The sequence below is a fragment of the Neopsephotus bourkii genome, unplaced genomic scaffold (genome assembly GCF_033783945.1).
Source record: "Neopsephotus bourkii isolate Nb327-2 ecotype Australia unplaced genomic scaffold, CSIRO-AGI_Nbou_v1 NB_1328, whole genome shotgun sequence".
Classification (NCBI taxonomy): Eukaryota; Metazoa; Chordata; class Aves; order Psittaciformes; family Psittacidae; genus Neopsephotus; species Neopsephotus bourkii.
In genome coordinates this window covers 2,231,510-2,245,268 of record NW_026901808.1, presented here as the reverse complement: position 1 = coordinate 2,245,268, position 13,759 = coordinate 2,231,510, and the positions used below count along the sequence as shown (strand labels likewise).

Below are 13,759 nucleotides of genomic sequence, written 5' to 3'. Positions count from 1 at the left end.
ATTCACTTTAAAGCAGCCTGGATATGCAACCTTTGCAGCAAGACATAAAAAGGCAGGTCAAATACATCACACACCTCAGTCGTGCTAACAACCTTTACCACTAAATATCCTGTGGTCAAAATGCACTGATAAGGTGACATAAATTTAGAATTCAAAAATCACAGCAAAAAAAAAAATACTGAGTTCTCTGTACTAAAGTTTTATGAAAAAGAAAAATACTATATATACATTAGAATTGCAGTCTAAAGGGTAGAAAGTGGTCCAGGTGGAATAACTGACTTTTCTCACAACACAAACCACAAAGCCCTAAAAAAGGGAAGATAAGAAAATCTGTACAGCTCAAAGCATTGACTGCACTGTGCATGAGAACAGTTGTATGAGAACTCATACAACAGAAATGAAAGTATTTTTGCTTTCTTGGGGGGTTCCTGAAAGACTGTCCTTCTCCTTCTGGCTGCTGCTACTTGCTTTCTAATGATATTTGCAAGGCTGGGGAAAGTAACCTCAGACAGCCTCCACTGAAACATGAAGAACATGGGGGAACATGGTAGTTAAATTACTGCTTAGTAGATAAAAAAAACAGGTGTGTGCCGCATTGTAAACATGCTGTAGGAAGACACTTCCACACTATACTTAAAGCTTAGACATCCAAACAAATCAATTCAGTGTAACAAGCTCCAGGTTACCTGATCCACTGTAGCGTTCATGTGCACACAGGCATCTGCAGTTATCTGGGCTACCTTATCAACAAGGAGTGAGGACTGTGGCACAGGCTGTTAACACATACAGCAGCAACACTAACTACTCAGAAATTTAGGACCTACAGATGCTGCCTGATTGTATCTGCTTTATGAAATACCCCGTAACACAAGAAAACACAGCTCTTAGCCCCTTCAACTGCAGCTACTGTTTTTCTAGGGCACAGGTAAGGGGAAACGAAGGATGTTACTGTGAGTTAATGCCTCTAAGTTTGTAATTACTTACTTCTCAAGGCTGAAATGCCTCTAACATCTCAGAGGATCCTCAACAAAACGGTTCATCTCACTTTCTCGCTAATATCTCCTAAAAGCCTCTTGAAATCAAACCAACCAACTATGCTAAGAGAATTCTGCAAGATCTCTAACATGCTGATCTTCCGTAACTGCCAAGCCATCCACTATATTCCAGCTTCCTTCTCCATTTGTTTTTTTTTTTTTTCCCTAGAACAGGATAACATGTTGAACTTGCCAAGTGAGCAAGAAAACCTACAAACATTAAACTGTCTTATGAAAACAAAAAACAACCAAAGAGGCAAGTAATGAGCTTCTCTATTCCCATTTCATGTTCCTGTGAATGCACAGAGCACCTCCTCTCCCTGCCCTCCTGCTATGCAAGCACTGTCTAGCAGTCTCTACTAGTGTGGAAAACCAGAAACAAGCCATGGACTCTTTCAGATTTTCCACCTGACATTTCCGCTTAGAGAATTCAAGCTTCTCAAAAAGTCCAACCATCAGAAGCAAGGGTAAAAACTAGTAATAAAATACAAAAGCACAAATTCCCTTTCTGTGTTTGTCAAACACATGCATAATTTCATGTTTGTATGGTATGAACACACACTGCAATTTTGCTATAGAGTAGACTGAGGACAGTTTTAGCAGTTCAGACTCTGAATACCATAATGTTTATATATTAAAAAAAAAAAAAAGACTTTTATACAGTAATTTTAAAAGGGCCTTGAAAGGAACTGGCAGCTAACAGGAGAGACAGCACTGTTTCATAACAGCTTGCGAAAAAATTCCATCTATTTTTAGATAGTTGAAAAGAATGTGGCTATTAAAAAAAAAAATCTCAGATTATACATAAAGTTGTTTTCATTTACAACTGACCACGTAAATCATGCAGCTGATGTGTCAAATCACTCTCCAGATGAACAGTACCATGTATTTACAACCTCAGAAGAAATCTATGTGCGTATATAAATTAACATTATGTTTTAATCTTTATTACACAATAAAGCATCGTGCTGTTATAAAAATATTACTTTTTAATGAATGGCACTTAAATGGATCTCAGACAAATGCATCATTTTCTAACTATGTGTTATAATACTTTATAGGTACCTATTTGCCTCGGAACACCATTAGTGCAACTACGAGCACATTTTGCCCAAAAACAGACTGATCAGTTTTCAAGTGCTGTGTAACATCCATATTTATAGAATAAATATCTGTATTACATACCAAATTCCCCCACAGCAATGCCAACAAAAGCTTTTTCAAAAAATCAAGTTAACACCTGTTTCCTTTACTATTTTCACCCCATTATCCTCTCCATTATCATCACCATTTTATTAGTCTTGTATTTAAAAATTTCAGGCATCGGGGTGGGATAAAGGTAAACAAATAAACCTTAAGGTTTTCTTTCATGATTCTTAATTTGGGATAAATAAATAAATAAAGTATCTCTCAACGCTCTTCTTATATTTCTCCATTTTGGTAAGGTGACTTAACAACCCATTCCCCCCCCACCACCATTTTCTGTATCTCTCAATGCTGATATTTTGTTATACTACAGTTGGTGAAAGGCATTGCAGTTTGCTTCTGCATATCTTACACAAATATACATCTAATTTGGCTGCTCATTTTGTTTTTTAAAAACATGCCACACAGCACTTGTTCATTCTGAAAGATGCCTTTTAGCCTGCTTCCTTAAGACATCTTTCAGTGCATTATCATGTCCTTCTATACTGAGCCATTCATTAAAATATACTTCAGCTAATAATTTCAGCTAAACATACAGTTTGAGCGCTTAAATACGGGGGTTTTGCCATTGTTCGATGTCAACATGGCAAAATAGAACATTTGGATGTTTTTTTGCATACAGCCAAAAGGATTAGTGTAAATTATTTGGCAGAAAATAAAAAAATCTGTTGCTTTGGATTTAAGCAATTCTGAAAATACAAATCTCTCCTAGAATTCAGCCGCAAGCAAAGGAGGAGTGAACAGGGCTGGATCACTAAAAATCGACAAAATAATCAGCAGATTATTTTATGTCAGAAAACTTAAATGTGCATTTAGTACCCCAGAAACAGCTACTTGAAATTGTAATAATCTGACTGACAGATAAAATAATTGTTTTAAAAACACTTCTGAGTCATTTTGTCCTTACCTGCAGGCATGAACCATTACTGCATGCAGCGACTGCTCCATTTCCTAGCACAGACTTGAGCAAGGATCACATCTATCTTACAGAATGTGACTAATTGGAGGATTTGCGATTCCTGAGCTACTTTGCAAAGGACACTCCCTTTCCATATAACAGGACATGAAACGCTTCACCAAGTTCTATCGCCTATGCATCTAAATTGAAAGGAACCCTTTGCAACCGTGGAACGGTTTCCTGCAACACAAGAATGCGAGGTCTTTAAAGGCGAATTTACAGATGCTGTTTGCACGGCAGCGGGAAGGAGCAGGGTCTGCAGCACCAGCACACACAAGCCTGCTGTAGTACGAATTGCATGCTACAGCCCGACAGGCTTCATTAAAAATAACACAATAAAACAAATCCCTACAAAAAACGCACAAAGCTTTACCAAAACGAGAGATTCGATGGATGCGGTACAATAACCAGCATGCAAAACGTACAGAACGCCAGCAAACGTGCCGAGGGAAAGAGCAAAGCCCTGCGCGCTGCTCGGCAGTGCTACACCATGAACCGCTCATGCAGGAGATGCAGCTGTACCTTTCTGAAGAGGACGACTTCTCAGAGTTAACTGACATCAGCAGCTCAATCTTCTGCTTGATTTCTGGAAAAATCAGAAAATATTCACAACCGAGACCGCCTGCCCTCGCTTTCCACAGCCTTATTGCCCAGGCGACTCCGCTTTCCTACGCCCTTTTGTCCGGGAGGAGGCCGCAGGACCCGGCGCCTGTGCAAGCCCGGCCCAGCCGCGCTGAGGGGACGAGGCGAGAGGCGCCGCGCAGGACCGCGCACATGACTGCGCACGGCGGCGGCCGGAACCATTCCGCGGGCGGGGGGGGGGGGGAGAGCGCCTCGCCTCAGCGGCAGCCGACACGGCTCCCTGGCGAGTCCTACCGCAGCCGCTGCCAGCGGGCGCGCGCACGGGAGTTCCTGAGGGGGGAAATCCCGAAACAAAGGGTTTATGGCACGTTGGAGCTTCCCGGTGCCTTATCTAAGCTGTACCGGGCACCCTCGAATAGCTTCAGATCGAGAGCCCTGAAAAATATGGCTCTTTGAATCATTTCTGTCACAAAGAATCAAGTATTAAATCACTACTTTCATACATGGGTTGGAAATCAGACATGGAACCACTATGAATACCTGGGTTTTATATTTCAGTGCCCTGCCTCTAATTTCCTCCTAATGTACTTTGAACAGTTGTATTTAATTTTCCCTTATGTACTTAGTATTCATTAACGGCCACCCTGGTGCTGGTAACGGACACGCACCAGGCCAACCTGGGCCCACACCGCAGTGCTGCCGTGACAAGCACCCACACCCAGCCATTACCATGGGGACATGTGCCCTAGTCCAGCTGCCACTTGTACCACAGGACACTGCCAAAGCAGAACAGAATTCACCAGGATTTCTGGAATCAGAAGGTCTGTGACCCATAAAACCTCAAAGAACAATGTCACAGATGTTAGCATCATCTTAAGATCCTATCCTCACCACAGACTGTAGGGCCACCTATGAAAATGGCGGTATGATCTGTGCAACATGGACTATATCCACTTGTTTACAACCAAAGTAAACTTCAACTATTTGGGATTAACCATTCTACAATAGGAGAGTTACAACCTCTTTCTTCCTTTACACATACTTCAGATACAAAACCCCAGAAATTTCTGAAAACAGAAGAAGAGAAACTAGATTTATTTTTTTTTAACCTAAGTTAAAAAATTATTACTACTTAGATGAGTTTATCACCCTCATGCTCTGGTGGAAAGTTTGCAAGTTAGCAATGATCATCACCTGATTAAACATGATGATGATCAAGCATGCCACTTGTTCTTCCCAAAACATACTGACCAGAGATACCTCCACACACAGTCTCAGTTCTCACACCCAGAGTAGATGCTTCTCGAAGCTTCCAAGACAATTCTTTGAAAAGTCCAGTATGCCCACAACTGGCTCCACTGTGTGGCTGCAAGGACCATACAGAATTCCCATTACCATTGCCCATCCCAGGCAGCAGGTGCTCTTCCTGTCACAGATGCCAAGAGACTTCTCTGCCCACACAGACCCATCCCTACACAAGCACAAGTTCAGCTGCCACAGGAATGTCCAGGCTGATGGCTGGGGAACCTCCAAGGCTCTGGGCAGCTCTAGAGATGCACCATGCTGGATACTAAGCTTGATGATCTAGTCTTTTGGACCTCACTACTGAAAAGCCACATATGTTCTCCTACAGACCATGTGCATCTTCCCTTCCATGCCTCAGTTCTCCAGCTACCAAGAGGTGATTACATCAACTAACCCTCCCCAGCGTACTGGATTTTTTCAGTTAAAAAACAAGCCAACAACCAGATAAACACCAGTGAGCACCCCCAAACAACAAATCAGACAGTTCTGTACTCAGTGCAGTCTCAAAAATGGCCATTAAGTAGGACTTTGAACTGCGCAGTGGCTAACAACTGTGAAAATGCTGAATATTCATCCCATCAGTGAAAGACCCACTCACATTACAGTAAAAAAAAGTCTGATGTCATTAAGAACTATGCAGAACTGCATAAAAGCTCCACAAAGGGCTTTAATACCTCTTCATTTTCAACTATACAATCATAGTTATTTTCATACAGATTTTTAGTCCAACATATAACATTGGTGTTGATCACACAAATCACATAGTGCACTGGATATATCCTTACTTATTTAAACATCTTCTGCAGGACTGAACCAGGTATTCATAACACTGAAAAAAATGTTTCTGTGAAAGAGACTGCCTTTAAGAAAACTCAAAAATAAACTACTTTGACAAGTGTCTGAATATAGAGTACTTCATATTACAGAGGTTAAAAGAAAGTACAGGTACATTTTTTTCTTAAGGACCAGCACACCTGCATTGGGTCATGCTCTGACCCAATTATGGTTCAACAAGAACAAGATGCTTCGTTACACATTGTGATTAACACATTGGAGTTGTCAGCACTAGAAGATACACCACAGACATGTCTGTGGGATGGAGGGGACCAAAGGTTCAGACAGCTTTGTGGAAAAAACAGCCTTTCACTCTTGATTTTTTTTCCTCTTCTCTATGAAGGAATGTTAGGCTGCTCTCTCAGTGGCTTATCCTCACTTTTGGACAGAGATAGAATGGATAATTTGGAGGCGCAAACTAAAGTTCATTCCCCCTACCACAGACCCTTGACACTGACTAAATCCGTTCCTTGACCTCTTAATGCAACAATTCCTTAATTCCATCTGAAGATACTTGCCCTGTTAAAATTTAAAATGGAATATATAAACATATTAACAATGTAAGATTTCATGGCAAAATGATATCCACTGAGCTTGGAATAAAGTTACCAACTGATCCAGTCCAGAAACAAGCCTCTAGACAGGCTTTTCCATAGATGAGTAGAGATTATTACACTTACATACTTTATTGCAACTCATTACAAGATGTTAAAAACAAAACTGAAGACATAAGCTACTTCAGTTCAAACTTGGAAGTGCCTGGATGCGCTAAGAGATGCCCAAGGACATTTCTCTCCAATGGTATTCCAACACAAAATTAAGTTCTACTTTTGTCAAGTAAAACTGAGTGGCACCAAAGATTTAACATAGCAATAAGAACTTAAATGCAATGAGACATCACAGAAAAATTCTTACATCATTAACGAGTGTTCCATTCCAAAGGTTGATAAAACCTCCATTACAAGGTTTTGAGGTTTTTCTTTCTTTCCTTCCCCTTTGCCTCTCTCCTGTGAATTTGAAATATTTTCTTACTTGGGATTTACCTATATTTTGTCTCTGCTGAGATTTTTGCAAGTGGACCCATTTGGTTCATTTCCAAAAGCACATCTGTACACATCCATACTGTACTCCCAAGGTAAGTCAAATACCACCATTATCACTTCTGATACAAAACGCATCCTGGAAATAATTTCACCAAAACACAACAGATGAGTTTTATACTAAGTGCCTTTTAGGCCAGGAGAGAAAAAAGGCTGCAGAAATATCAATGTTATCACTTCTTCAGTATGATTATTTATAAATTACATGTCCCGAAATCTGTGTTCTTTTACGGAATTTATTAGTACAGATTGCATCTCAAGTCCGAATAAAAAAAAAGGGAAAATCCTTCAAATTCTGCTTATCCTACCAGCCACTCAACCAGCCTTTGCAGCCCAGAGAATGCAAATCACAGTAATAGTTGTTAACCTCCAAGTAAAATAAAAAATTCTAGTGCTGTGGCACAGGGGTAAATGCTGGGCTATGTTATGAATTCAATGAACACCACCTTTAATGGCTTTTATGAGTTACTGAATTTTTTATTAGTTATTGATTAGCTCACAGATATACAGTGAACCTCTGCTTAAGCCAACACTTAAGTTCTCACTGAAGGGTTTTGGTCTGTCCTAATTTCAGAGGCAACAAAAAGATGGCACTGTCAGTAGAACCACATCCAGAGGAATAGATCATAACACTCTGTCTGAAAAAAAAAAAATGAATGGAAATCAGTGCCTGCAGTGTCAAAGCAGCAGCTAATACAATGAACTTCCCAAGGTACAAAATAATAACCAACTCAGGTATGGGCAGCAGTATCACTGTCACCAACTTCTCAGTTGCTTCATGTGCTTTTGAGTGACTTTACGTTGTGTACAGACAAAGTGGCAGACAACTGGACAACTGGCGCTCATCCAAGGCCTGAGCAAAGCAGACACACTAAGTCTCTAAAGCTGTACTATTCAAGCTGCAATTGAATGAAAACAAAAAACAAGCTCAGAAAGACTCTGCACTGCCCGAAATGGCTTCATAATCATCACATTTTTATTTTTTTAAACCAAAGCAAAGAAGAGATTAACCATTTACAGGAATCTGTGCTCAGCCTTTTGGGGTTTTTTTTTAGGTCAGTTGTTTGCCCCCTCTGAGATGTTCAGGTGTAGTTGTGGGTTAGATCAGAGAACAAGGTATAAAATACAAGTTAAAATGGGAAGGTATCTCCTTTTTGAGAGAGGTCATTTGCTCTGCCAAAAAAAGAGGAGACCAGAGGCTTGGAAAAATGAAGAGCCCTACAAAGAGATACTGGAAGTTTCTAAACTCAATGGGGATTTGGAGGAGAACACCATGCCAAAGGCTCCAAGACGCCTAAAGCTTCTACGAATCTAGAACAAACTGCCTCAGTAAGGATAAGGGGGAAAAACTCTCAAGACAACCCAAAGAAGAGAAACTGTTTTCTTTCAATGATGTGAAAGAACAATACAAAAAAATCTGATATGGAAACTGGGAACCTCTGAGGAAAATACACATGATCTGGGGGAAAAAAAGAACAGGAAGCAGGTCTAGCCTGGAGTTTTGTTTGGTTTTACCAGTAAAAGAAAACACCAAGAGATCCCTGCGGCAAAGAAAAAAAACACAACAAAACAACCCCAAAACTTAGCTGCTACTTAAGCACAGATGGAAAAGTGCAGACATGGTAAACAACATACAGAACACTGCACAAACTGTTCCTTATGACATACCAGTAGATATAGTATTTCAAAGTCAACTGACTTAAGTCTTTGTTTCACTAAAAACTTAATCATATCTATCACAAACAGGTTTACAACATACTCATCAGTCAAGATTAAAATATCTTACTGAAAGTGCACATATTAAGTTTATCCAGGGCAGAGAACACTGTTGCAGAACTCAATACAGCTTTCTTTTTTTTCCCTCTTATTTATTTCCTTTAGAGAAAAGGGGAGAGAAGAAGCAGCAGCTGAATATACTGCTTTCAATTTATTGTGATGTAAACATACCAAATTCCTGACACACAAAATTCCATACATCCCTTTTAAAATAAACATTATACTAAACAGATGCAAAAAAAATATACCCAGTTTTTAATCAGTACATAAACTAATCCAAATTTTGTTAATCTAGGCTGGTCATAAACTAGTAGGTTCAGTGCTCTTCTTCCATTTTCTGTATAGCAGATATGTCAGGACACAGGACCAAGTCTTCCCACACACATACACTTTTTTTTTTATTTTCTTAAGAAACCATAGGTTGCATCTGGTCTTCCCCTGGCAACCTCAGGTACACAGAAACACATTTCAGTTATACTTCAAACACTACTGGAATCATCTACTCGGGTACTTTTAAAGAACATTCCTACAAGGATGCTGGAGAGAGACTTTTCATCAGGGACTGTAGCACAGGACAAGGGTGAATGGGTTTCAACTTCAACAGGGGAAGTTCAGGTTAGATATAAGGAAGAAGTTATTTACTGTAAGGGTGGTGAGGCACTGGAATGGATTGCCCAAGGAAGCTGTGAATGGTCCATCCCTGGCAGTGTTCAAGGCCGGGCTGGACAGAGCCTTGGGTGACATGGTCTAGTGTGAGATGTCCCTGCCCATGGCAGGGGGGTTGGAACTAGATGATCTTAAGGTCCTTTCCAACCCTAACTATTCTATGATTCTATGAATACATTCATAGTGATATCACTGCTATCCTTCCAAACTGAGTTTTCCATACCTGACCTGGGGTTAGAAAATACTGTGAGGAAAATCTGTTATCCTCCAAAATGGCTGCACCCCCTGTTAATACCCAAGAGATAAGCCTACCCTGGTTCTTAAAGACAGACATCTTTCACCCGGGTGGCACTGCCTGCTGTTTAGCACTGTTTATTAATACAAATGGAAGCAAAAGCCAATCTGAAGGTCAGCATATACCTTTAATGGTAGCTGTTCCTTGTTTTGCAGAGGGAACTGGAAGACCATTCATTGAGAGAACTTACTGAACAATGGGTTTTTATTCAAGAAAAAGGGCAACACTAATACTATCATTTTAAAACTTCATTTCACTGTAAGGAGGACATGGGAAAGCACGGAATACAGAAAGGAACGGAACACTCTAGGAAGGAAACATGCACTGCAGGAGATCTCAGGGTGGAAACCAGAAGCTTGAGAACAAAAGGGCAAGAAGGAGGACCTGGGTAACTATAGACCGGTCAGCCTCACCTCCATTCCTGGGAAAGTGATGGAACACCTTATCCTTGGTGCCATCTTAAGGCATATCAAGGATAAGAGGGTTATGAGGGGCAGTCAACATGGCTTCACCAAGGGGAAGTCATGCTTGACCAATCTCATAGCCTTTTATGAGGAAATAACACGGTGGATGGATGATGGCAGAGCGGTGGATGTGGTCTACCTTGACTTCAGCAAAGCGTTTGACACGGTCTCCCACAGCATCCTCGCAGCTAAATTGAGGAAGTGTGGTCTGGATGATCGGGTAGTGAGGTGGACTGTGAACTGGCTGAAGGAGAGAAGCCAGAGAGTTGTAGTCTATGGGGCGGAGTCTAGTTGGAGGCCTGTATCTAGTGGAGTGCCTCAAGGGTCGGTACTGGGACCAGTATTATTTAATATATTCATCAATGATTTAGATGAGGGAATTGAGTGTACTATCAGCAAGTTTGCTGATGACACTAAGCTGGGAGGAGTGGCCGACACGCCAGAAGGCTGTGCTGCCATCCAGCGAGACCTGGACAGGCTGGAGAGTTGGGCGGGGAATAACTTGATGAAATATAACAAGGGAAAGTGTAGAGTCCTGCATCTGGGCAGGAACAACCCCAGGTTCCAGTATAGATTGGGGAACGACCTGTTAGAGAGCAGTGTAGGGGAGAGGGACCTGGGGGTCCTGGTGGACGACAGGGTGACCATGAGCCGACACTGTGCCCTTGTGGCCAAGAAGGCCAATGGCATCCTGGGGTGTATTAGAAGGGGGGTGGTTAGTAGGTCGAGAGAGGTCCTCCTTCCCCTCTACTCTGCCCTGGTGAGACCGCATCTGGAATATTGTGTCCAGTTCTGGGCCCCTCAGTTTAAGAAGGACAGGGACCTGCTGGAGAGAGTCCAGCGCAGGGCAACTAAGATGATTAAGGGAGTGGAGCATCTCCCTTATGAGGAAAGACTGAGGGAGCTGGGTCTCTATAGTTTGGAGGAGACTGAGGGGTGACCTTATTAGCGTATATAAATATATAAAGGGGGAGTGTCACGAGGATGGAGCCAGGCTCTTCTCAGTGGCAAACAATGATAGGACAAGGGGCAATGGGTACAAACTGGAACACAAGAGGTTCCACTTAAACTTGAGAAGAAACTTCTTCTCAGTGAGGGTGACGGAACACTGGAACAGGCTGCCCAGGGAGGTTGTGGAGTCTCCTTCTCTGGAGACATTCAAAACCCGCCTGGACACGTTCCTGTGTAACCTTATCTAGGTGTTCCTGCTCCAGCAGGGGGATTGGACTAGATGATCTTTTGAGGTCCCTTCCAATCTCTAACATACTGTGATACTGTGATAACATCCCCCATACTGTCAGATTTGTTTCTGCTTCTCTGAAAGGAAAAAAAGGCATGCAAAATACACAGATAAATTTGCCTTTCACTTGTTTAAATATTTAGTTTCCAAATACATAAATACACAGCCTAGTCACATACTTAATACCTCTGAAGAATTTTTAACACAGTCAAATTATTGAGCTTTCTTGTTTATATATATAAATCTTTGAAGGAAGTTTATAGATAAACTTGAGGAAGCACTAGGTATTAAAGAAGAAAAGCATTAAGATATGCCACAATTACTCTAAAAATGGCCCATTATAAACCCAGGGAAACAGCTAAACTTAAAAAGAAATTCAAATACATAGGTTAAGTCACCCACATAACTTAAACTAAGCCATGTTGACATAAGCTGGCATTTAATCTTTTGCCAGGCTGTACTATTCATTAACAAAGTGCTGACTGAAACAAAAATATGACATTAAGAGGAGTTCTTCCTTCCAGTAGTTCTCCTGGGTCTGCAGCATTTGCTGTACCAGATGCAAGTTGTGGCTTTTCCCTCCCTGCTCCCCTCTCAGGCCAATAACCAGCTCTGCCCAAAGTTTGTTTGGAATTCTGCAGTTGGACAAAAAGCCATTCTTCAAAAAAAAAAAAAAAAAACAGAAAATTTAAACTTCTTTTTGTTTAACTACTTCTCAGGATAAATACCAGTAAAACACAAAGAAAACATTATTAAAACCAAATATGATTGCACTTTTCATTCTCTAACTATTTATGTATTTAAATATATATATATCAACATTATTCATATTATATTGTTTATATGATTTATGTTGTGGTAACTTTATTATTTATATGTATTTAACCTTCATGAGAAAGTTTTGTTTGGAAGGGACAGGGACAGAGTTGAGAACATTTCTTGCAAGTTGTTGCAAAACATGTTATTCCTATAAATTTCTTCATTCCAGGGGGAAAAAACCCCACCCTCAAAATATTCAGGAAGTTTTTCAAATGCATCCTCCTGTCCTTTAAAATCAGCTGCCCATTGCTTCCTGTTACTAGCCACAGAACAGCTTCACGTAGAAACAGTTGTACATAAGGTTGCTAAACACAGTAGTTTAAGAAGATACTAGTGCTAGTTAAAACAATAAATAATGAGCTGTTTTTCCTAAACCTTGTCCAGAGCAAGCCAAATGGTTTACTGAGTGTGCATGGTCAGCTTTTCTACCAAAGCTGAAAGAAATTCAATCTCTGGCATAATAACGGTTTGATAAGTTTCTCACACCCAACTACATACAGTATCTTTATTGTCTTAACTCACTGTACAGAATGGGTAATTTCTGATTTCTAGTTTGAAATACTTCTAATGTATTCCTTTTACAATCTAGTGTACAATTGTTACTGTGTTAAGATTCTTTCAATAATAGCATTTTCTTTCAGGTCTACATATTGCCTAAATGCCTTAAGCACTATTCAAATTTTCAAATACTATTATTTTTCCACTCATTTGTTATATGCTTTTTCTTCAAAATTTATGGGAAAAAAATAAATTGCTCTAATGTTGCAAAATGACAAATTAAATTCCAGTCATAAGAAAAAAAATAACAAAACAGGTTTCTATTCATCCGGACTGAGTCGAGCATATGTTACTTTCTGAAATCTAAAGCAATGACTCATAAAATCTTGCACACATTCTGATTCCTGCCTCTCCTAGGAGATGAAGCTACACGATTTACCCAGAAGGTTTAAACTGGGTCACAATTATTGAAGACATGTTATAACCTTAAACTCCAGGCTAGAATTTCTCCTTATTTATCATTCACTGTTCCAAAAAGCTTTCTGGTTTTACTTTTTGTTTCAGTTTTCACATTTAGGAATCCTTACAGTAGAAACATTTTTAAATTGAGATATTTGGACAGGATAGTGACAGAATGCTTTTACATTGTGATCATCACCACAGCATCTACATAACTGGCTTTTCCAAATACTCTTTTCAAGGTTTTTGACATTCCTTATCCTGCAGATCATCAGGCTCTTATACTCCTTGAATTCTCAGCTGTAAAGATGACGTTTGCAGCTCTGTTCCCCTAGAACAAGAGACAGGACTTGTTTCACCTTTCCTGGCCTTGTAAAGAACACAAACTGTTCTCAGAAAAAGCTCCATCAAAAAAGTATCTGTCATCCTGAACACAAAGCAAGCCAAAAACCTCTCCACTTCAGCTTGAAGTTGTGTCCCACTGGGACATGGGCCCATGTGGTGATCATCTATCCAAAGCATA

At 40.4% G+C, this 13,759-nt stretch overlaps 1 protein-coding gene across 5 annotated transcripts in view; it reads right to left on the bottom strand.

Moving 5' to 3' along the window:
- SRPK2 (SRSF protein kinase 2) overlaps window positions 1-13,759 on the bottom strand; it is a 148,960-nt gene that overhangs the window by 97,028 nt on the left and 38,173 nt on the right. Inside the window, exon 3 of one of the 5 annotated variants that reach the window (XM_061366311.1) lies at window positions 3,721-3,784. The exons of 3 other annotated variants lie outside the window; for them this stretch is intronic. In XM_061366311.1, coding sequence (XP_061222295.1) covers window positions 3,721-3,758 — 38 coding nt within the window. In that variant the 5' untranslated portion in view covers window positions 3,759-3,784. Of the gene's footprint in view, window positions 1-3,147; window positions 3,280-3,720; window positions 3,785-13,759 lie in introns of those variants that run through there. One more of the 5 variants, XM_061366310.1, reaches the window with a different exon arrangement.